General features: G+C 40.3%; 1 protein-coding gene across 1 annotated transcript in view; it reads left to right on the top strand.

Moving 5' to 3' along the window:
* The first annotated feature begins 1,051 nt into the window (after window positions 1–1,051).
* The window catches only part of rab7a (RAB7A, member RAS oncogene family), a 29,911-nt gene continuing 5,156 nt past the window's right edge, over window positions 1,052–25,806 (top strand). Inside the window, exons 1-3 of the mRNA XM_008105291.3 lie at window positions 1,052–1,225; window positions 23,843–23,932; window positions 25,361–25,487. Coding sequence (XP_008103498.1) covers window positions 23,880–23,932; window positions 25,361–25,487 — 180 coding nt within the window. The 5' untranslated portion in view covers window positions 1,052–1,225; window positions 23,843–23,879. The remainder of the gene's footprint in view (window positions 1,226–23,842; window positions 23,933–25,360; window positions 25,488–25,806) is intronic.

Raw genomic sequence — 25,806 nt, forward strand, 5'->3', positions numbered from 1 at the left:
GTTTCACCCACATCACAACCTCAGAAGTTGTGAGGTCTGTTGGAAACTAGACAATTAGGGTTTATATGTCTGTGGAATGCACAGGGAGAAAGAACTCTTGTCTGTTTGAGGCAAATGGAAGTATTGCAATCGATCACTTTGATTAGCATTGAATAGTCTTGCAGCTTCAAGGTCTGGCTGCTTACTGCCTGGGGGAATCCTTTGCTGGGAGGTGTTAGTTGGCCCTGACTGATTCATATCCGGAATTCCTCTGTTTTCTGAGTGGTGTTCTTTATTTACTCTCCTGATTTTAGAGGTTTTTTTTAATACGGATAGCCAGATTTTGTTCATTTTCATGGTTTCCTTCTTTCTGTTGAAATTGTCCATATGCTTGTGGATTTCAGTGGCACCTCTGTGTAGTCTGACATGGTGGTTATTAGAGTGGTCCAGCATTTCTGTGTTCTCAAACCTGTGTCCAGATTGGTTTATTAAGTGCTCTGCTATGGCTGACTTCTCTGGTTGGGTTAGTCTGCAGTGCCTTTCATGTTCCTTGATTCGTGTTTGGGCAATGTTGTGTTTGTGTCCCTATGTAGACTTCTTGTCCACAGCTGCATGGTATACCATAGACTCCTGCAGAGGTGAGAAGATCTCTTTTGTCCTTTGCTGAACGGAGCAGTTGTTGGATTTTCTTAGTGGGTCTGTAGTTGTGTTTTTTCATCATCTTCCCTATGCCGTCAGTGACTCCCTTGATGCATGGTAAGAACACTTTTCCTCTGGGTGGATTTTTATTCTTTGCCAAAAAGTACTGGTGCCTCAACAAACTACAGCTCCCAGGATTCCACAGCATACACTCATGGCAGTTCAATTCATCCTTCAGGACGGACTAGCACAAGGCAAGGCGGCTTCTTTTGTCTTCCCTGCCAGAGGAGTCACGTGAGCCAGGGGGCACCATAGACAAAAGCGGGGGTAGGGCAGAGCGGCCACCCTCTTGCGACGGCGTAGCCAAAAGCCATCCCGCCCCTAGGCCCCGCCTACCAGAAACGTCAACACGCCGGGCGGGTCTCGTGACCGGAAGGGGGCGAGCGAGAGGCGGAAGTGAAAGCGGGGAGGGTGTTTGGCCCCATTAAAGCGGACCTGAACGGAGCAGGGAGGAGGTGGAGGTTGTCGCCGCTGCTGTTGTTGTTGAGTTACCACAGAAGTCGCCGCCGAGGGGAAGGAGAAGGAAGAGCCCCGGTCCTCTGAGACGGTGAGGGAGGGAACGAGGCCTGGCGGGTGGGGCCTGAGGGGTTTGACGGCTAAGCGAGGCTTGGCGTCCTGGTGGGCCCGGCCTTGGGTGCGCGGCCCAGGCAGCGGCAGTGGAGCTTGTTTGGGAGACAGCAGGCGAGGGGGAGGAGGAGGAGGGGCGGCTCCTTCGGCGCGGACGCCGCTCTCTTCAGGCCGCCCTTCTGCCTCCGCCGCCAAGGAGGGAGGAGAGAGAGCGGCCCCGGGCCCCGCCCTGGCTCCCTCTTCGAGGCAGGAGTCGCTCTGGAAGTCCCTTGCCTCCCCAGGGCAGCTCAGGAGGGAAAGTGAAAGGGAGGCGGCCTTCCCGGAAGGGATTTTGATGTGCGGAGCGAGTTTCTTCCTCTTTCTCCCCCGACACAAAGAGATGTGGGGTGGAGCCCTTCCACACAGCCATGGAACCCAGAATATCAAGGCAGAAAATCCCACACTATCTGCTTTGAACTGTGTTATCCTAATCCACATTGCCATACAATCCACTTCAGTGTGGATTTTATACTGCTGTGTGCTGTGCTGTGTCGGATTTAGGCCCCTTCCACACAGCTGAATAAAATCCCACATTTTCTGCTTTGAACTGGAATATATGGCAGTGTGGACTCTGATAACCCAGTTCAAAGCAGATATTGTGGGATTTTCTGCCTTGATATTCAGGGTTCTATGGCTGTGTGGAAGGGCCCTTAGTCCTTGGCCCTCAGAAACTGAAAGGCGAGAAAGCCCGGCCCAAGTAGGCTTCCCTCCCCCTCTTATCCCCGCCCGCCCCTACAGGCAAAACAATAACGCTTCTTGTCTCTCGGTTGAAGAGTTCAAAGGTAAGGTAACACGCCTTTGTTTCTCAGGCCCCATCTCTATTAATCACCTAAATCCATTTCAAACCAGTGTCGAATAAAGTGGTTTCGCTGCACAGGCGATTACAGAGAAAATCCAGGACCCACTTTGAGGCCTGGATAGTGATTATACAGATCGCTGAGTGTTAAGAGGTTTATAATAATAAAAATAATAAAACTTTATTTCTATACCGTCCTCAGGGCAGTGTACAGCAAAAAGATCAGCAAACATTCAATGCCTATAAAACATAACATGATAAAGCGTTTCTTTCTAATGCTTTTGGCAGAATTTGTTGTTTGCTCACCGCAGTTTGAAGCTAGTTTTCAACTTCATTAAATAGAGTAGAAGTTGTCTTAGTCCTCTGTGTTGCTCATGCCAAAGTGGTGTCATGTTACTTCCGGAAGTTTGAAATTGAAACCATCTCCTGTGGATTACTTTCTTGTCCGCTCCCTGTGTCAATAATCACTTTAGGTGAATGTACTCTTTACTGGATAGTATTTTTCTTGGTGGCTCAGTCTTATAAGGAAACTTGTCCTATTATATAGTAGGAATACTTATGAGTAAGCCTACATTGATTATGATTCATATCAGTGGTTAGGTGGTATGTTTCTGGACAATTCTGGAATGACTTCGGTATGCACAAGGACAGCTAAGGGTAGTAATCAGTCGCAAGAATCTACTCTGAATGCACAAATGGTAAACCATTGGGTCCTTCAACTTGATGCTATCATACTCGTTAAACATGAGGTCATTGATTAAATTAGGAAATGCAAACAAAGTGTGATCTCTTCCAAGAATGTAACTTGTAAGTGTGCTGTCTTCCTCAGGATTCACTAGAATTGGTCAAGACTGTGAAAGAGTCCAAGAGTACTTACTCCCAAGTCTTGACTCATCAATGTCCTTGGACAGAGCAGACTTTATCTCAGTAATAGTGTGTGTGTGCGCCCATGTGTAACTGAGTAGGAGAAAGTTCTTATCAGACTAGCATTTATCTGTTCCTGTTTGCGAGGATTGAAATATTTAAGCATGGCAAAATAATCCTGGAAGCGTGCTGAATTCTAAGAATGTTGTGGAAATTACTGAAACTAAAAATGAGTAGCCCTTCCAACGGATTTTGCAACAAATGGCTATCAAATTCTAGATAATCGTTAAATGTAAGCCGGCTCTATAAATTTGGTTTGCTTAAATTCACTTCAGTAATCCAAGTAGTCTTGTGTACAAGTTATATTTTAAATATTCCATGTGTGATTTTGTTGATTTTTGTAAACTTCATAGATTTTCAGAGTGCTTTTAATTTTGTTGCTCCGCTGATTTATGGTAGGAGGAGTTTAGATACTTTTCCTGTTCTTAGCCATGCCCTCTTAGTTGGGAAGAACAAGCAATACTGTCTTCCCTTGTGATTGAAGCAGCTGATAAAGCACATGATTTTGTTCATGGATGGCTAACTACAATTTGTCTAGGTAAAGGGATCACATAAATGCCAACAAGTATTTTTGGATAAAGCCAGCAATGCATCCTGTCACTTTCACTTCAAAAATCATGGCATACGACATGTGGGAGCTTTATAGCAGTCTCATTCCCCATCTGTAACAGTTCCACCAAAGGGTCTTAAAACACAAACAAGAAAGGTCTCTAATATATGTGTTGTCAAAGGCTTTTTATGGCTGGAATCACTGGGTTGCTGTGAGCTTTTCAGACTGTATGGCCCTAATATATGTTGGAGTATATGGTCTCTAATATATGTCTCTGATATATGTTTGATGGTACTCTACTTCCGCTAGGAATTCTAAGCATCAGAACAAAGAAGTTATTTAAATAGCTTATGCATTTTTATATTGAGATCTAATTTTATAACTTGGTAGTTCTTAAAGCAAGATGGAGCATAATCTAGAAAAATATTGAACTCCACCTGGAACTGTTGCCATGGAATAGCACAGCTACAGAGCATGTGCTTTTGTGAGTGGAAAGTCCCAAGCTGAATTCTTGTAATCTTCAGTTAAAAAGTATGCTAGTAGCCAGTGATGGGAAAGACTTTTAACATATGGTGGAAAGTTGCTTGTCATCAAAAGTGGGAATACTGGGCTCATGGACCAGGAGTCTGACATAATTTAGGACACCTTTCTTTAAAAGGAATAGACAAAAATATCAGGTTATATTAATCTGAACTTTGTTTGATTTTGCTTAAGGTATGTTTTTACAAGTGAAATCTGCATGCATTTCCTTTCCTGTCAGGTTTCCTTCTATGGTATCTTTGGCAAGACAAGAAATTTCTTATTGCACTGGTTCTTTGCCCACTCAAGAAAGCCTGATTTAATCAAGTATCTGATTATTCTGAACATAACTGCCTTGCTGGTTGTGCCTAACATTCTCCCTTCCCCAGAACAGACTGTACCTATAGATAATTTATAGATTTCAAAATGCACTTCAGATTATTTTGGAGTGTGCCTGAATTTGCCCTCCAGGTCGTAATCTAAAACATGAAGTTCAGAATTCTAAACAGATTTGTATTGGTTTTGTGTGTCAGAGAGCAGAATGAGAGCTTTAGAAGATTGCATTAGAGATACAACTTTGAAAACTCTTGAAGCGGGTGAACATAATTCCAGGTTAGGACTATTTGTAACTACTGTATGGATACCGTGAATTGTTATAGTCATTTGAAATTCCTAACTTTGAATTTAGGAAAGTTTCTGTACACTTAATTATCCACTTCTGCCTTGTCTCCTGTAACTGAGTGGGTGACCCTTTATTCTGTTTGTTTATTAAAAATCAACTTCTCAGTCCTCTGCAAATCAATAAGTTCTGTGCTCTGCCTTTCCATGCCTTTCTTCTCTTTGCTCATATTTCCCAACACATGGCTGGGAGAAGTAGTTCATGTTCTTTGACTTAGCAGTCTTAAATGATGACTGAATATCTGTTTCTAGTGTTAGTAAAGGTTACTTGATAATAAATTTTCTGTTTCTCTCTAAGGTTCATAGTCAAGTCCTGTACTGTTTGTTTATCTTTGAGCAGTTGCCATGATCTCTTAATATCTCTCTTTTTGTCCACCTCAAAGCCACAACTATGAGCTGTCCTTGCATTTTGCTGTGGCTTGAGAACCACTAACTTCAAGTTGCAAGTGGTGTGGAAGATAACAAGCCTGCAAGATCTATAGGTTAATGGGTTAGGTGTGTATGGAAGTGTGTAGGAACTCATTTGTTATTAGGCTTCTGCAGTCATCAGTTACATTCTACAGGCAAACTACAGAGAAGCTACAAAGCTAATTTTGGACTTCAAGTGCATTTGAATACTCTTGGCTTTTTGGATTTCTGAGAGTTCACATGGAGGTCTTGCAGCATTTTGTCAGGAGGAGTGTTAGCTCAGCAATACAGAATTTGTTTTTAAAATCTAGTCCTGCTTTTTCTAGCATGGGTCCCTTCAGATGTGTTGTACTCAGCTCTCATCATCAGGCAGTATGATGAAACTCATACTTTAACATATTTGGAAGGCATCAGGTTGCTTGACTCTTACATTAGAGGCACAAACATTCTCATCTAATCTCCAGCATATCAAATAAAAGGATTAGTGTAGAAAAGCATTTATCTTGAACACATCCCATGTGCATTACTGTTTCACAATCTACGTTTGGAAACTGTTTGGCCACAGCAGCAGATCCAAAATGCATTAGAGTTCTGACTAGAACCAATTACAAGGAGCACATAACTCCTAAATTGCAAGAGCTTCACCAGCTATTGGTTTATTTCCAAAACTCAATTCAAAGTGCTAGTTACAACATTTAAGGAGCCTATATGGTATGTGTCTAGCCCATATGAAAGACAATATCTCCTTCTATGAGCCCGCCTGGCTCCTTCTGGGGAGGGGTTTCTCTCCTTCCACCACTATCACAGGACAAGGGAGAAAGTCTTCTCAATAGCTGTCCAAAGTTGCAGAATCCCCAGCCATAGTAAGTTTACTTTCCACTAGAAGTAAAGACATTTAGGGAGATTTAGTGTGACAGGGATCTGATATGCCTTTTTTCCTTTTCTATTAAGTGGTTTTGGTGTTTTTAATAAGATTGAATGGTTAAATGCTGATAGCAAGATGTAAGTAAGTCCAACTGATTCGATAGATTTACTCCAGTGAGGATTAACAATGGACTCTAAACCAAAGTATGCTATCCACTGGTTCTTTTATTCAGTGCCGTACTACAGAAAAAAATTGTGAGGCTTATTCTGTCAAATGTTTTTAATGTACATCAAGTTTAACATGATGTCTTCATACTGCAATATGTGTTCATACTGCAGATACTGCCAGAATGGGCACTTACCTCTGAATCCAACAAGCTCTTGATCAATGGTCATATTCATCCCTAAATGCAACCCACATTTTAAAGATTTATTTATTTATTTATTAATTATTTCTCACATTTATATCCCGCCCTTCTCACCCGAAGGGACTCAGTGTTCAATATAGACCATATTTCTTGAAATGTAGCCAGGTCGGTGAGTCAACATATTTTTATTTCCAGTCTATGTCTAATGCACCTTAAACACACCCAAAAAAATGAGACTGGATGCCACAGTTCTTTCTTGTTGTTCCTGATACAACCACAACTGGAATAGTAGACCTATCAAATTAGGGATGTCAAGAGGCTTCCTGATTTTTGGCTTTCCTAGGGTTAGTCTTGTTCTATGTCCTTAATGCATACTGTAATTCTCTATATGTTGCATGGATTATGTGGTAATTAATGTTTTCTGCAGGGGATAGTTTAAAGGTTTCCAGCACTGTTTCTTTGGCTTTGGATATTTCCAAAAGATGTTACTGTCTATGGATGACTGCACCAACTATTTCCATCTGTGCTTCTCCTTTCTGGATAGGATCAACTGTGTGTGCTTACAGCCTTCCCATCTTTCAGTAAAAAGAGTGTTTTTGTAGAAAAGCAAGAGCAAATGTCTGGATGCACTACTTGCAGAACCATCTTTCTAACTTGTCTATGTTTTAAGGTTGTAGCAGGTCCTTCATGTTATCTGGCAAGATGCAAGTTAAAATGACTAGGCAAACAGATTTAGACCAGTCTTGCTGGCAACACCTGCACTTTGGGAGCAGAATGATTATATGAATTTTTGAGGGGGGAGGGGTTGCATTTACTAGAAAAAAATAAAGTAACATATATTTATGGCTACCACGAGGGCTGTGGAATTAGAACTGCAGCACTCTGATTTCATCTTCAAATGGGAAACTTACATTGGTATTTAATGCTTAGTTCATTGCAGTCTTCTTTTCATGGGACTTCAGGAAACACATCTTATTCCTAAATGTTAGTCAGATATCTTTATATCAATCCTAAGTAGTCTGATGAAATTCTTATTATAATGAATTTGTTATTACTAATTAATACATCAAGGATATAGGAGGACGATGATAATGATAATTGTTTCTAGTCCGCCTCTCCTCACGGCTTGAGGCAGGTTACAACATTGCTAAAACACACATTATCTAAAAACATTCTTTAAAATACACATATTAAAACATATTTCAACAAAATGCATATTGAAATACACAAAACGAAGTTTATACATAAGATGCAAGTTTAAAATTGGTCATTAAAACTGTCTGGGTAGGCCTGCTGGAAAGGATAGGTCTTCACTTGTGTCTTGAATTGTGACAGCTGATCTAGCTGTTGGAGCCCTTCCGGCAGGTCATTCCACAGTCTTGGAGCGGCTGATAAAAAGATCCTCTGATTGACGGTGGCCAGTCGGGTTCTGGTTGGCTGGAGCAGATGACTTCAGAGGACCTCCGTGTTCAGGGCAGAGTCTACAGGAGAAGGCAATCCTGTAGGTAACCTGTAACCCAAACTATGTAGGGCTTTAAAAGTTAAAACCAACACGTTGTACTTTGCCTGAAATCTAATTGGTAACCATTGAAGTTACTTTAGGATAGATATAATATGTTCACTCCTGAATGTTGCCGTAACCAATCTGGTTGCCATATTTTGAACCAACTGGAGTTTCTGAATTTGGTACAAAGGTAGCCCAATGTCTAGTGCATTGCAGAAGTCTAACCTTGAGGTTACCAGTACATGCACTACAATCTTAAGGTCCTCCTAACCTAAGAAGAGGTGCAACTGGCGGATCGATCAAGCAGATAGTAAACACTCCTGACCATCTCATCTACCTGTGTTGACATTTGGAGAGATGGATCCAGGAGCACTCCAAAGCTGCAAATACAGTCTTTCAGAGGGAATGTAACCCCATCCAAAACTGGTTCAATCAGCATCCAAAACCTTTCAATCAGCAAGTTCGGCAGGCCAGTGGTTTCACAACCTGCGCCACCGGGGGCTCCAGAATTTGTATAACATGGTTTAATTCAACTGTATAGGTTATAATCCTGGGTTGCTGCATTCTGCATGAGTTGATGCTTCTACATAGTCTTCAAGGATAGCACCAGATAAAATTAACTGCAATAATCTAATTGAAATGTTAATGAAATACCTAAAACGGCACTACCATCATTATCCCTATCTAGTACCAGTAACTCAAATGAAGATGGTAGAAGATAGTTGTAGACACCAAGGCCATTTAGCCCTTTATCAACATGTCTAATCACAGAACCTGCAGGGTGGGGTGGGATAATTTATGATTTTGCAGTGTAAAATTCTAGGCTTGCAATTAGCTGACATGATTCTTCTTACTAAGTTGGCCTATTTATATTTTTGATGAGAATTATATGAGTCCCCCAGATGATGTTGGATTGCAACTCTCAGCAGCCCTGGGCAACATAGCCAAGGCTGATCATGATCTAAAAGTATGAGAGGTGTGTGGTTCCTACCCTATATTCTGCTATTATGGGATAACTGCTTTTATAAAACTTGATTTAAAGGATCCTTCTTATGGCATTCTGTTTACTTAGAAGCAGTTTTTAATATGGTATTTGATTGGCACGTAGAGAGGCGTAGTTTTCAATGATCCTGTGTTAAGTTAATCATCTCTGCCTTCCAATTTGACTTTAGGTGTGTTAAGACATTTCTGATACTAAACCAGAAGCATGCTAAACTGTGTAGCTGCACAGCCCAGGACAGTTTGTACTACTTCCATCAAAAAAATTTCTAAAAATATTCTGAAGTAGTCTGTCTCCTGGGAGTACATGATAGTCCTTTTTCCCCCCTGTAGCTGCCATAGCAACATCATATGAAATCCTGGGATTTGTAGTTTAGAGAGGGTTTTACAGGCTATATTTCAGAGTAGTGAGCTGGTAAAACCACCTGTGAGTATTCCTTGTGTAAGAAAACCCAATGAAATTCATGAGTTCTCCATAAGTCAATATACAGCTTGAAGGGACACACACATATAGGACCTAAATACTCTGAAGATGCTAGATCCCATTTGATGTTGGAAGATAAGAAGAGTTAGGCCTGGTTAGTAGTTGAATGCGGGATGGCAAAGAGATACCAGATGATGGAGGCTATAGCTCACAAGATAGCAATGACAATTCCTTACCTTTAAAAAAATCCTGTGAAATCCATGAGGTTGAAGGCACATATACTTGGAATTCGTAGCCAGGGAGCTCTGTTGATCCCCTATACCAAACTTCAGGGTTCCATATATTGCAGCAACAGCAGTTAAAGAAGAATCAGAGTGCTATAAGTATAGCTTGAAAAGATCCAGGTTCAGATTTTGGTCTATTGAGGGCTGGGTCAAGGATGGTACCTTTAGTCAGATTTAACTTGCATGTTCTGCAATCTCAAGGATGTTCATAAGGAGAGGACATAAGTTAGCTAGAATAATGGAATGATGTTCAGTAGAAAAGATTGCATATATTTTTCATGTATTTCACAGAATGAAAAATTAGCTATATTGTCATTCTCGTGCAGGCATTTCATGGATCTTGCTATTGGAGCTGTCTCAAGTGGTTACATATTTCTGCAGTGTATCTGCTGCTGTTGTTCTTCTTAGCAAGGATAATGCAGAGTTCATGCAGCAGCTGTGCTTGATTCTCTCTGCCCAGCACTGGTCTGCCCAGAATGATGTCATTGTCACTGGTTAAGGACTGTGTTCTGTAAAACTAGCTTACTAATATCAAACATAAATTCCTAAGGATGTGGCAAATCCCTGATTGTTAATACATACTGTCAGAAGTAACAGGTAGGTCCTGTCAGGCCCACCAATTTGATTTGCTAATAATTGCCAAAATACAGTTTGCCCCTGGAAAAATGAATCACTGCAAGATTATCCTGTTAACAAAATCCTCTAGAGAATTCTGCAAGATAAAATATATGAAGAACCTGTAAAATTTCTGTCTCTTGTGCAATCCGTGGGAGGGAAGCATACAGTGTGTGAGTTACTATGACACTGCAACAAAATGTCCTATTTGGAGTTACTTCAAACTCGAACATGGAAAATAGTGTATATCTAAATACATAGCTAGACAAGTTTGCAAATGTACATGGTCTTCCATTGTACATGAAGTTTTGTATGCTTGTATTCCTATACAAGACTTAGCATCACCGAATTTTCAAACTGCAGATTTTCATAGGATGTCTTGTTTTGGGGACAAGGTGAGAAGAAGGCAGCGGTGCCTTCTGTCTCTCAGTCATGCTTCACTGATTTTACTTTCAAATAGTTTAAGCTTTTAATGCAATTACCAGTGATCTTTGGGCAGTTTGATTCAGAGTGTTGGATTGAGGTGTCCTCTGAAGGTTGAAATGGAAGGCTGCATGTGTGGCAGAAATCTGTTATTAAGTGAGCCACTGTCAGTATTGTCATGGGAACTTGTGTTAAGCAAGTACTGTACCATAAATTGATCACTCAGGAAAAGATTTGTCTAATGATGTAAAATCTGGTCTGAAACTTGATCCATATTCAACACTATCACCTGAACCTCCTATTTGGTAAGATTCTTTTTCTTGCCCAAGGTCACCCAGTGGATTTTTATTGGGGATTTGGATTCTGGTCTCTAGAGTTGTAGTCCAGTGCTCAAATCACTCCATGCTGCCTGTTTCAGTTCTTATGCATTTTCCTGCTTTAGTTGTCATATTTCTAAATTGAAATATATAGAAGTCTTAATTATGTGCAAGGAAGGCTGTCAGTGTACCAAATACTAAACAGAGCTGCATGGAAAAACTAAGAATTTGTAGTGGGATCAGAAAGCTGTTATCTACGAATGTCTGTTTTGTTCACTCTGAGAACTGAATGCTCAAGTGTCAAAGTTCTAAAGGTTCAATGGAATACAAATATGTTGCTTTTAGCACCATTATTACACACATTTTTGGTCACAATGTTTATGGAAGAAATACAAATTTATCAGGTTCCGTATACTTAGCATAAGTGTATTCCTGATATTAGGTGTAGGAACTCAATTCTGTAAATAGTAGTATGGAAAACAGGATCATTGTATTTCTGCCCTGAGTATTTAGCAGTTGAGTTCTAGTAGTGGTCCTAACACACAGTGGTCCCAATCACAGTGATCCCAACCACAGCTGCTGAAGGAGCAGAATTAGATCAGTTCTATGAGGATCTGCAGCACCTACTGGATAACACACCAAAAAGAGACATTATTCTCATTACAGGAGATTGGAATGCTAAGGTAGGCAGTCAAATGACAACCAGGATCACAGGCAAGCATGGTCTGGGACAACCAAACGAAGCAGGACGTAGGCTAATAGAATTTTGCCAGGAAAACTCACTGTGTATAACAAACACTCTCTTCCAACAACCTAAAAGACGGCTTTACACATGGACTTCACCAGATAGTCAACACCGAAATCAAATTGACTACATCCTCTGCAGCCAAAGGTGGCGGACATCCATCCAGTCAGTGAAAACAAGACCTGGAGCTGACTGTAGGTCAGACCACGAACTTCTTATTGCAAAATTTAGAATCAGACTAAAGAGAATGGGGAAAATACACAGACCAGTTAGATATGATCTCACAAATATTCCTAGTGAATATGCAGTGTAAGTGAAGAATAGATTTCAGGGACTCGACTTGATAAATAGAGTCCCAGAAGAACTATGGAAAGAAGTCCACAACATTGTTCAGGAGGCAGCAACAAAGTACGTCCCAAAGAAAAAGGAAAACAAGAAGGCAAGATGGTTGTCTGCTGAGACACTGGAAGTAGCCTAAGAAAGAAGGAAGGCGAAAGGAAACAGCGATAGGGGGAGATATTCCCAATTAAATGCACAATTCCAGAGGTTAGCCAGGAGAGACAAGGAACTATTTTTAAACAAGCAATGCATGGAAATGGAAGAAGACAACAGACAAGAGATCTCTTCCAGAAAATCAGAAACATCGGAGGTAAATTTCAGGCAAAAATGGGCATGATCAAAAACAAAGATGGCAAGGACCTAATAGAAGCTGAAGAGATCAAGAAAAGGTGGCGAGAATATACAGAAGATCTGTATAGGAAGGATAATAAGATAGAGGATAGCTTTGACGGTGTGGTGAGTGAGTTAGAACCAGACATCCTGAGGAGTGAGGTTGAATGGGCCTTAAGAAGCATTGCTAATAACAAGGCAGCAGGAGACGATGGGATCCCAGCTGAGCTGTTTAAAATCTTAAAAGATGATGCTGACAAGGTGATGCATGCTATATGCCAGCAAATATGGAAAACACAAGAATGACCATCAGAGTGGAAAAAATCAGTTTATATCCCCATACCAAAAAAGGGAAACGCTAAAGAATGCTCAAACTTCCATACTTCCATAATTCACTATTATAATTGTATATTTATATTACATGCAATATTACTAATAATATTGTGATATAGTTGTATAATATAATATATTGTATGTATATATACTTGTAAACTGCCCTGAGTCCCCTTCGGGGTGAGAAGGGCGGTATATAAATGTCGCAAATAAATAAATACAGTGGCACTTATTTCCCATGCCAGTAAGATAATGCTCAAGATCCTGCAAGGCAGACTCCAGCAATACATGGAGCGAGAGCTGCCAGATGTCCAAGCTGGGTTTAGAAAAGGCAGAGGAACAAGAGACCAAATTGCCAATATCTGCTGGATCATGGAAGAAGCCAGGGAGTTTCAGAAAAACATCTACTTCTGCTTTATTGACTATTCTAAAGCCTTCGACTGTGTGGATCATAATAAACTATGGCATGTTCTTGGTGGTATGGGGATACCAAGTCACCTTGTCTGTCTCCTGAGAAATCTGTATAAAGACAAAGTAGCCACAGTAGGAACAGACCACGGAACAACAGATTGGTTCAAGATTGGGAAAGGAGTACGGCAGGGTTGTATACTATCACCCTATCTATTCAACTTGTACGCAGAACACATTATGCGACATGCGGGGCTTGATGAGTGCAAGGCTGGAGTTAAAATTTCTGGAAGAAACATTAACAACCTTGGGTATGCAGATGATATCACTCTGATGGCTGAAAGTGAGGAGGAGCTGAGGAGCCTTATCACCAAGGTGAAAAAAGAAAATGCAAAAGCCAGGCTGCAGTTAAACATCAAGAAAACTAAGATCATGGCAACCAGACCAATTGACAACTGGCAAATAGAGGGAGAAAACATGGAGGCAGTGACAGACTTTATATTTCTAGGCGTGAAGATCACTGCAGATGCAGACTGCAACCAGGAAATCAGAAGACGTCTACTTCTTGGGAGGAGAGCAATGGCCAACCTCGATAAAATACTGAAAAGCAGAGACATCTCACTGGTAACGAAGGTCTGCATAGTGAAAGCAATGGTATTCCCCATAGTAACCTATGGATGCGAGAGTTGGACCATGAGGAAGGCTGAGCGAAGGAAGATAGACGCTTTTGAACTTTGGTGCTGGAGGAAAATCCTGAGAGTGCCTTGGACCGCAAGAAGATCCAACCAGTCCATCCTCCAGGAAATAATGCCCGGCTGCTCACTGGAGGGAAGGATATTAGAGGCAAAGTTGAAGTATTTCGGCCACATCATGAGAAGTCAGGAAAGCTTGGAAAAGATCACAATGCTGGGAAAAATGGAAGGAAAAAGGAAGAGAGGCCGACCAAGGGCGAGATGGATGGACGGTATCCTTGAAGTGATTGGCTCGACTTTGAAGGAGCTGGGGGCGGCGACAGCCAACAGGGAGCTCTGGCATGGGCTGATCCATGAGGTCACGAAGAGTCGAAAACGACTGAATGAGTAAAGAAGAAAGTGGTCCCAACACTGAGAGCCATGAAAACACAGTGGCAATCACCCTGAAGCTTGTCTGGAACATCCTGCCATTGAAGAAGGAGACCCCTCTGAGCAGTTCATATCTCTTTTTTCCACAGGCCCACCAATTTGAAAGTGGGACTGAGGCACCAGAATATGACGACTCCTCTAAGTGTTCTTGGCTTAGACACACACTGTAAAGTGAGAGGAGTAGGACAGGAGGATAGGTAATGCCTGAAGTCTTATGAGAACGAAAGGATTCAGGTGTCTTTGACCACATAGAATCCTGGCTTCTCACGTGCAGACTTTGAGATGTGAGGCTTGAGCATGCTTTGAAATACCGCATATATTGAGAGGTATCTCAACTCTATGAATGAAAAGACCTCCAAGAGTCCTGGTCATCAACTGTTCTCTCATATGTTGCAAACTACCCTTTCTGCAGCACCCCACAACAGTATGTAAGGACTGAATCAATCCACCTGTAGTGTTGTCTTCAACTTTTCATATTCTCTTCCATTTTGCCAAACATCATCATATTTTCCAATGAATCATGTTGTCTCATGATATCTGTAGAGTACAATACCCTCCGTTTAGTCATCTTGGCTTCTGGTGAGAGTTCAGGCCTGATCTGCTCCCAAACCCATCCATTTATCTATTTAGCAGTCCATGTTAGAACTCTTCTACTGCATCATATTTCTAATAAGTTGTTTTTCCTCCTAGCAGCTTTATTCACAGAGATATATCGCCAGCTTTCACACCTATATATACACTGTAAAATCTTCATGTCAAGACCATAGTTGAAAATAGGAGACATACAATGGTATGGTCCCAGGGAGATAATGTGATTATTTCGGTTTTGGACAAAATTCTGTTTGCTCAGTCTTGCACTGGTTTCCAAAAGAACCAGCAAATTGTGAGTTTGCAGAGCTCTGAAACTAAGACTCTTAATTCTGGTAGGGGAAAGCAGACACTGGGCATTTTCTCAGTGAGGCAGGGCAAGTGATTAAGCACCCTGAGCCCACACATGATGCTGTAATCTGACTGTGCAACCTTGAGCCAAGTACTGTTCTTGTGGACAACAGAAGAAACAATCACAAGGAGGGGGAGAGACATGAAGATTTAGCAATAGGAGCTTGCCTCATAGATGCTGAAATTCAATGCAGCCACTCAGATCCTTTTTGCTTCTTTCAGTGCTACTTACAGATAACCACTACCTCACCTCCTTTCAGAGTCCCAGTTTACAGTAAAGTACAAACTGACTGGAATGTGTTCTAGATTTTGTAAGCCTCAGTAGAAAGGTGAACTTTAGACTCAGTGCTGAAAGAGTATATTACTTTATTCTTGTGGATACGCTATGGCTTTCATGACGGATTTCTCTCGCCCCAAATCCTTCCAGGCTTCCAAATCAAGTACCAGAACTGAGCTGTAAAATTTGAACAAGCCATGTAATAATTTAGTTCATTCTCAGCAAGCTTGAAAAGTGCACCTGAACATGAGAACTTGTAAATATTTCTTCAGCCTCCATAGTCATATGCAAAAAGATACTGTGCATGATCTGTCCTTCGAAAAAAGAAACAACTTTTGATGGGCTTGAAAATGCTTTAGTAACTTTTTATGGCTAGATGCTATAATATTTGACATTTGAACAGTAATGGTTGAAAATTAATTTTTACCTGGTTGCCGTAACATGTTATGTAGTATCTTGCACCTTATCAAAGAAACAGGGAAAGATATAATTTAAATTTCTAGAAAACTGGCATAAAAACTGCTTGTATCATGAGATTCAAAATTACTAATACAATGATTATCTAATGATTATAGCCTGTAGTCTCTGTGTATATGTGTATAGAAGGCCCGTAGTATCCCTTAGGTTTGGTTCCAGAACTCTCCCGTGGATACCAAAAATAAATAAATGGTTGTTCATGTTCCATTACGTTTGATGGCATAGTTACATGGTGTCCCTTATATAAAATGAAAACATTAAGATTTGCCTTTTTGATTTCTTAAATCATTTCCAAGCCAACAATGTGGATACAGAGGGCCAACTGTATATTTCAACCACTTTAGCACTTGTACTGAAATAATGTAGCTGACTTACTCGGGTTCAAGGCTGCAGTGTACTTACAGTGTTTGGTAAACATGTTTTTACAAGCCATCTTGGGACCTACTCTGAGAGAAAGGCAACATACAAATAGAACATATAATTATACTAGCTGTGCCTGGCCATGTGTTGCTGTGGCGTTGTCCTAAGTGGGTTTTTGTTTGTAGAGGCAAGTATGAATGTTGTAATTAGTCACCTTGATTAACATTGAATGAGCTTGCAGCTTCAAAGCGTGGTTGTTTCCTCCCTAGGGGAATCCTTTGTTGGGATTTGTTAGCTGGCTCTGGTTGTTTCCTGTCTGAAATATGTCTAGCTGTGCTCGGCCACGCATTGGTCTGTTGTTATGGAAAATAATGTAATGGGAAGCAGCCTGTGTTTGAAGCTGCAAGGCTGTTCAGTGCTATTCAAGCTGGACAACAGAGTTCCCCCTAGGTAGGAAGAAGCCATACAAGTGTGGTTTATGTATCAGTGGAATAATGTCCAGGATGGGAAAAAGAACTCTCGCCTGCCTGAGGCAAGTGTGACTGTTGCAATTGGCCAGCTTGATTAGCATGTAATAACCTTGTAGTTTCAAAGCCTTGCTATTTCCTCCCTGGGGGGTATCCTTTGTTGGGAGGTGTTAGCTGGCTCTGGTTTACTGTCTGGTATTCCCCTGTTTTCAGAGTATTGTTCTTTATTTACTGTCCTGGTTGTAGAGTTTTGTAATGCTGGGAGCCTGGTTTGTTCATTTTCATGGTTCACAGCAGCCCAGTAATAAGGGTTAGGGATAGGGGGGGTAATAATAATAATAGTACTAATAATGATGATTCTGAGGTGGGAGGTGTCCAGAGAAAGAGGACAACTAAAAGGATGAATAATCCCTCTGAGAAGCATCTTAAAGTGTTGGGTCTGTTTACCTGCCCAAGAAAAGATTGAAAAGAGACATGAGAGCCATGTATAAATACTGTCCACTGTTCTCCACGGTGAGGGGAGGTCTTTGAGCCCTCCCTCCGGGTAGAGTGGTTCTGGTTTAAGTGTGGCTTGTTTGTGGAATCTTTCAGCTCCATTCCCCCCCCCCCCCCACTCACCCGCCCGCTCCCTTCTCAAGTTTGGCAGGAAGCTGGTTGGGCTCCATTCTCCCCTTTGCCTCCCGTCTGGTGCCTCCCCAAGTGGGGAGAGGTTCTTTGAAGCATCAGGTTGTGTGTGGTGTGTCACAGAGCCATTTGGGGCTCCATTCCCCTCTTTCACCAGCCATCCGTTGCCTTCCCATGCTGGGGAGGCCTTCTAAGGCCTCTGGCTCTCTTCCTCTTGCTGCAGGCACTCTCTCCTGGGGGGTAAAGGGGCGGGAAAAGGGAAGGAAGCCTCACCATCGGTGCGCAGTGGCCTTTGAAGCCCCACCCACCTGGCTAACATCACCAAGTTTCTGTGCATGCGTGGTTAGTAATTTTTGGTTTTGGGATGTTTTCTGTAATTTGGACCTAATTTTATAGTTTTTTTTAATGTAAAGACATATATTGGATGACTGTCTTTTGTAGCCATATTTGGTGTGATTTGGGTCCAGTGGTTTTGTTGTTTACTCCATGGGAATTATGCACATTACATTTTTTAATATATAGATGTCATCATTTGAGATAAAATTCGTATACCAGTTAATGATAATCATTCATTGCAACTTATTTTGTGAAAGCTGCCTAATGAAAATGTTGGTAATAAAGTAAATTAGGTTTAATAAAGTAAACGTTAAGAACTTTCTGAGGATGTCAGTGGTACTCCAGCAGAAAGTGCTGTCTTAGCTGATAGGTAGCAAAGATTGGTTTTTTTTTATTAGATATAGATAGAGTCAGTGGTGGCTTGTCAAATGCATTGTGCAAGCAGATTTCAGAAATTTTTAAGGGATTGACCTAAATTATCTCTGAGGCCTTCTTTGCTCGCTAATTCCTCAAAATTTGTTTTTTAAAAAGGAAAAAAGTACTTATGAAAATTATAGAAAATGCTTTATAACTACATAATTTGGAACATTGTGACAGCTGAGCAGAATGGTACCCAATGCCTGCTTTCAGTTTGAACATGTACAGATCTAGGTAGCATCAGGCAGAGATCCAGTATAGCCTGTGAATTCCTTTCCCAGCTTTTAAGAGTAACTTCTATTATGTCTTTATAAAGCAGTGGTGGTATTTGGCAAATATATGTACAAAAACTGAAAGGAGGGAAATGCTGATCTTGCAGACAAAGTAGCTAGAATAGCTAAAGATGCTCTACTCTTTTTTTCTCAGAAGGAAGATATTTTGGGCAGAAAACCTGTAACTTCCCAAAGGTTGCTGGAGTCAAGCAGACCAATGGTTAGGGATTATGGAAGCTGTAGTCCAGTATCTCAGACAAAGCTTCTTAAACTGTGGGTCAGAGGCCGGGACCCCAAATAGGATTGTGAGCATGAATGGTGGGGATCATGAAATGGTAGAAGGGCTGCTGCTGCTGAAGGAAGAGCCGAGCCCAAGCTGCTGAGGGACGGGAAATGAGTCCAGCTGAGACAGCCGGTCACATGGATGGATGAGCCCAACAATGGAGGAGAAGGAGAGTAGGTATGGGTGAAGCAAAAGGGAAGGAACCACCTGCCAATCCTCCAAGCATTTGCTGACCTTCTTTCTCCTCAACTATACCTCTTTATTTGAAGGAAATTTGATTATGGGTGAGGGGGGGGCGTTAAGGGTGGCACCTTAATCTTTCTGCAAGACTCAGTTTGGAATATGGTAAAGCCCTCTGTATCCATAGCTTCAGTAATTCACGGCTTGAAAATATATATCTACTAACTAACTGTGTTAGGTGTCCCCCAAACATAGAATTCTGAAATTGCTATCTTACTATGTTCAGTTTTGTATAGAAGGCATCTTAAGTGTCTCAAAGGCACCAAGCACTTACTTTTTCCATAAAATCCTCATAACTTGTGCCAGTTCCAAACATTTCTGATGGCTGGGAAACTAAAATCCATACTGTCCTAAAATTGAACCATGAATGATATTTAAAGCCTTACTTCACTCAAAATGTTCTTATAGTAAAATGTTGCAGTTGTAGCAATAAAAATCTTCGTCCAACCTACCCTAATGAGCTTGGCTGCTATTATGAAGTAGCCCTTTCAATATGGATGTTTGTCTCTAAATCATGGGATTCCTGTGAGCCTCCAGATACGCTTAGTCATTATGCTTAGTCAAGTAATAGGAGCACTTGAATGACAACAATGATCAGGACTATATATAGCATAGCCCTGCCAGTTCTTGTGAACCAACTATTCTGATTGTTTTCCCCAAGTCTATTAATCATTGGCATATCTGACTCTTAATATTAAAACTATTTCTCAGTGGTATCATTAATCCTTGCTGTGATGGGTCACACTATCTGTTAACATTTGGTAATGAGCAGGTAGTTAATATGCATTAACCTTCTGTCTGTAGGTCATATTAACACAGGCATTGCTTGTAGAAAAGTGGGCAATACCTGAAGCTACCATTAAATTAGTCATAGGTGTGTAATCAGACAGCTGTTAAATAAACCCGAATTTATAGAATCCTTGTTTACAATTGGAGAATTTTGATGTGAGACGTGTTGATTCTTTCAATTATGGATGCAGATGAACAGACAAGGTACTAATGTGGAATGCTGTAGAAAGGGTGGTTGAAAATGGGTTAAACGTTTTTCATTCCTGAAATACAAACCCAGCTTTCTTCCAACAGAGTTCATGTGCCTCTATTTCTCTTAGGATTGAAGTAATAAAGTGGGAAGATACAAGATTTAACAAGCTGCTGTAGCCAAATTGACCCTTAATCACTGATTAACACTCCTGGAGATCACATAATACAGGAACTAACTGGATATTTGTTTGTTTTTTTAGGTTTTTGTGTTCTTTTCACGAGAAATTTGTATTTCAGGAATGAAAAATGTTTAACACATTTTCAACCACCCTTTCTACAGCATCCCACATTAGTACCTTGTCTGTTCATCTGCATCCATAATTGCAAAGTGCTTGCCCCAGGGAGTACAACATGGCTTTCTATATGACTCTACCTCCTTAAGCATTGTTAGGTGACTGTGACCATCTGACATGTTGTATTACTTCTACTCTTATGTTTGTCTGTTTTCTGGCAGTAGTGTTTGATCATGTGAGAGCGTTTTTTTCTGGGAATGTGCATTGCTGGTATGGCTTGGTTACATGGCCTATAAATTCAGCAGTAAACAAGTCAAAGAAGCCTGAACAGTAACTGTGACATAAGCATTCCAGAGCTGTTTTTTAGACAACTGCCCATTGGTGGCAATCGTTCTTAGTCTTTTTGAAAATAAGCTAAGCACAAACCATGTGAATCTTACAAACTGTAGGTGCTTTTATAAAATATGATCCTGTTAACTGAACCCCATTTTAGATCTTGAGATAAGTATAATATTTATTTATTTATTTATTTATTTACAGCATTTATATTCCGCACTTCTCACCCCGAAGGGGACTCAGGGCGGATCACATTACACATATAGGCAAACATGCAATGCCTTTTAACATAGAACAAAGACAAGACAAACATAGGCTCCGAGCGGGCCTCGAACTCATGACCTCCTGGTCAGAGTGATTCATTGCAACTGGTTGCAGCTGGCTTGCTCTCCAGCCTGCACCACAACCCGAGCCCAATAATAGGTCTCAGAGCAAAGACTTTAGTGCTGTATTTGCAAGTGAAACATGCTTTTTGAAGCACTGCAGAATGGACTTAACTGCATCTAGATACTTCCCCTTTCACCTGCTGCATTACTTGACTTTAGGTGTTTCCCTGGTGCTAAGCAAAATATCTTTCCCTTGCATAAAGTGATTACAGTGAGTTTAGTGGGAATTCTCCTGTGCTATCCCTGCCTTAAGAGGCTTAATCTTGGGAGTTACTGCACAATGCTTAGTTTTCTTGACCCCTGGAAACAGCAAGTTGTGGCTGGGTTCTCAAATGGCTGAATAAGCCCAGTGATTAACAATCTCTTCATGCAGCATTGTAATCAAGACAGCAGTGCTGCTTATGAGAGGTGAGACAGTCATGGTTTCAGTTTGGAAAGTGGATGGATTATTAATTGCATCTTGAGACTTACAGAACAAATGGCATTGTGTCATATTTTCCTCATCTGCATAAGAAGGAAATGACATATAAGCACTAATTCTTCTCAGTTGCCATTCTGAGTCAGCGGTTGAATTTTCTAGCTGATTTGATGGAAAGGATCTATAAAACTGCGGAACATTTCCTTTATTCTTTGCCTTCTTGAGTCAGGGTTATGGTGTTTTATTTTTCTTTTGATTTTTGACTTCCAGCCACCATTTCTCTGAACATGTTTACTGTATCAAAACCTCTCCTTGTCCTGTACACATGACTTTAATTCTTGTTTTCAAAAATGTCTGTGCTACTTGTTTTATTGTCCAAGTCTAGAAGTGTTGAATACTTAAGGCATTTCATTAATTCTCATGGTAGGATCAACAAAATACAATACCATATAATTTCTTGAGAAGAGATCCTTGTTCACCTTATTATACCTATAACCAACGGTCCTACTCAAATTTTGCCGATTTTTAGCTATGGTTTTGTTGACTGAGCCTATATATCTGGAATGTAGTGTCCTTTTCCTACTGCTTTCTACCATGCTTTAAGCATTATCCAATTATGCAATCGTACATTATCCAATTAACCAATTACGTTATTGTTGTTAACTTTTATCAAGTCAGCTCTAACTCAATGCTACCCTGTGAATGAGACCTCTAAGTCACCGTATCCTCAACAGCCTTCCTCAGATCTTAAAATTTAAGGGTTATGGCATCCTTGAGACTACTAACATATAATGCAGTCTTCCTCTCTCCTACTACCTTCCAAACATTGATGTTTTTTTCTAATGGGTCATGTCTATTCATGACATGCCCAGAGCACTACAACCTTGTTTAGTCTTGGCTTCTTGGCAAAGTTCAAGCTTGATTTGCTCCAAAACCCATTGATTTCTTCACAGTCCTTTTACGACCATACATAAAAATTTAAAATACAAAAGCATGGATAAGCCTTGCTTGGGTATTCAGTGATACATAGAGAATTTTGCACACTGTATGAAAAGTAGATGTGGAGAAGCCTATTCCTTCTAAATTCTGGGGTTGTCTGCTGAGGTTCAAAACAAATAAAAGAAAGTAGGATTTGCTACAGCCAGAAAATTGTGGTTAGTCTTAAATCTGCATAACTTGGAAAGTGATTTAATAAAGTGATGCAGATTAGGGCAATCAGTGGCTTCTAGTCAGGATGGTTACATATTATTTGCAATATCAGAGGCATTATCTTGGTGTATTGGTTGCCAGAGAATGCCAGATGGAGCAAATTGCTTTATGCATTTCTTGCTGGCGAGCTTTCCATAGGCATGGAGTCCCTGATATGAACAGAATAGGTTAGACAAGACTCTGGTCAAATCCAACATATTGCTCCTTATGTGCAATCTGCTAGGCTGTGTTCTCCTTTCCTTCCTGCATTGGCACAGTGAAATTGCTTAAAAACGTCCACAATCTCAATATAAAATTAATCTAAAAATGTATATAGAGGAACCTATAAGACTGTAGACAAGGAAGAAACGGATATTAGTTTGGAGCCCTATGATACCTTTATATCTACTATTGAAATAGAAGATTGTGACCTCTTAAAGAAAATACATTATCTGAGAAATGATTATGGAACATGAATAGCTGGGAAATATTGCACTGTATGCAACCAACACTTACAAATGTATGTCTATTTGAATAAATAAAAATAAATAAATAGAAAAAACCCACAACTGCTTTTTAAAACACTTTTCTTGAACCTTTGAACTTATAAGCACTTGCTTCCAAGTCTAAATACTAGTCATCAATGCATACTTCATGCATAGGAAAAACAATTTGTTTTATTTACAGTCTAACCAGAATTGAAACTTTGATAAATGCCACAGCCTGGAGTACTGATTGCAGCTGTCCTTGCACGAAGTACTCATTGAGAACCTGGAGTAAAATAGCTTTTAGGTGCATGACTTTGTTGCAACCTAGTGTGCCTTTACAGGTAGATACAGGTATGACCATTTTGTGCCTCATACTTACTATTCTTGCCCTACATTACATATGTTCATTGGAGTTTGTCTGTCTTTGCCATAATGCCCTCCTCCCTTTCTATGGTATTTATAGTGAAGAATTAAAGGCTCCCTGAACTTGGAGCCATATCAGCTAAGTAGGGACTTGAGAAGGAAGTGTTTGCTAACTAGCTTGTGATCAACTGACCTGTATTTTGAAATGTATGTGTAGTAAAAAAAAATAGGATATTTTTTTTTTAAATGTAGGATATTTTAGCAGAATCCTTGTGATGGTTGTAATTTGGTTACATGTTTTAATTTGTTTTAATTGTAGTTCACATGTTACTGAGTTTTGTGTTTATTGTATAGCACTGGCATTGAATTTTTGTCAAAACTTGTAAGCTGCTCTGAGTCCCCCGCGGGGTAGAAATAAAGTAAATAAATAATAAATGTTTACATTGTAATTTCTCTTTGTACAGTAAGTGCAATTGAAGCCTTAATTTGAACTCCAGAACAATGACTTCTAGAAAGAAAGTATTACTCAAAGTCATCATCCTTGGAGATTCAGGGTAAGTGATAACATTAACATAGTTACACCCGTGCTGTTGCCCATTGAAACCATGAATGTGCTTGTTTGCAATGTATATACAGCATTCAGCATTGTTGTAACCTCCTTTGGCACAGCAAGCTGTTTCTATTGTGCCTGTGGTACACCTAAAAGGTGCCACTGACTGGGCTGACTTTACAGCAGGCCAGACACAAGATCTAGGGATAAGAATTATGGAAACATATAAAGTATTGCTGCAACCTTACCAGTTCTGTGCTGGCTAAAGTACTTTTGTTTCACGTACTATATGGCATGACTCAATAAATTGCAGCTTCGAAGAGCTTAACATAAGATGCAGAGGAAAGGCAAGGAGAGAAAAAAGTCTACTTGATGTCCTAGCTCTTAAGAGCAGCATGTCAGTATGATACAAACAAGACAGCCATGGAATGTGAACATTGCTGTGTCATGCAATCTGATCAGTTCTTAGAAAGACTTCACTCAGAACTCTGTTCTGGAAGAAACACAGAACTTTGCTGCCTGGAATGTAATCTGAACCCAGATATTGCTGATAAATTAATCTGATATCATGTAGTCCAAGCTTTTAAAGGATATTCTGGCTATCTTGAAGTTCTTCTCTGCGATATTGCATTAGTACAGCTTCAGCAATATTTGCTAATTCACATCATGCTCATTCCTCATCAATGGAGGCAGCAAGTTTTCTTGAAACCACTGGATATATGTGCATTTCCCCTGTAAAGCAGCATCCACAATAAAACAGAATATGATGTTCGATTAAAAAAACAATTTCACACACAAGTTACGAGATCTAATAAATGGAGAAAGGTCATTGAACAAAGACCAGAGTTATTCTACCTTGGATTCCTTTCCTACATTGCAGGATATTAAAGTTGAAGAAAAGGTCTAACATAGTCTGCCAAATGGTTCTGTTGTACCTGGAATTTGAGTTACAAAAAGCTCATGTCAGTATTTAAGGAGACTAGAGTATAACCTTTAGTCTAGTAGAAACACCTGTGGAAGTTGTTACATAAGCTTTGCCTAATTGTCAAGTCCATATTTTTGAAAGTGATTAATTTGGTGTGTTATTGCCTATCTTTATAAGCTATACATATCGATTCTTCTCCTAATTGAATGAAGCACCGCGTATTAAGCTAATCCATATCCTTGAAAATGCTGATTGTGTTGTCTCTTCTGTATTGTTGTGGGATACCTTGTTCCTGACCTGAGGTCACTTAGAAGTTCAAGGCAGTGGCGGGAATTGTATGGTCATCTAGATGTTGTTTAAGCTTTCTCTTTAACAAAAGGCTTAAAGAATCAAAAGCAGATATTTGACATATGTAAATCTGTTATGTGCCCATAGCTTTTTTTTAAACTAGAACTGTGTTCTGTCCCGTTGTCTCCATTGTCTCAGTTTTCTTTCCTTTTCCCTCAGGGTGGGAAAGACATCTCTTATGAACCAGTATGTGAACAAGAAATTCAGTAACCAGTACAAAGCTACAATAGGAGCAGACTTCCTGACGAAAGAGGTGATGGTGGATGATAGGCTAGTCACAATGCAGGTAAGAAAATCATTTCTGCAATGTAGAAAGATCCACAAATTGTAGCTTATATAATTAATGACTGCCTTTCTGCTTTCTCTAAAGCACTTTAGAATATTGGTAAGTGCCACCATGTTCCTTCTCGGGAAGAATTCCCCCTGAATATCTTCTGAAGTATTTTGTAGGTGCTCTCGGTTTTGATATAATAGGGATAGAAAACCAGACCCTTGTTTGGTGTAAAAAGACTTCTCCGGGCTTTTCCTAGTTGAAATAAGAAGCTGATATATGAGTGGGATCTTCCATTTCTCATGACAGCAGTTAAAACGAATTAAAGCTGATT

The sequence above is a fragment of the Anolis carolinensis genome, chromosome 2 (assembly GCF_035594765.1).
Source record: "Anolis carolinensis isolate JA03-04 chromosome 2, rAnoCar3.1.pri, whole genome shotgun sequence".
NCBI classification, from domain to species: Eukaryota; Metazoa; Chordata; class Lepidosauria; order Squamata; family Dactyloidae; genus Anolis; species Anolis carolinensis.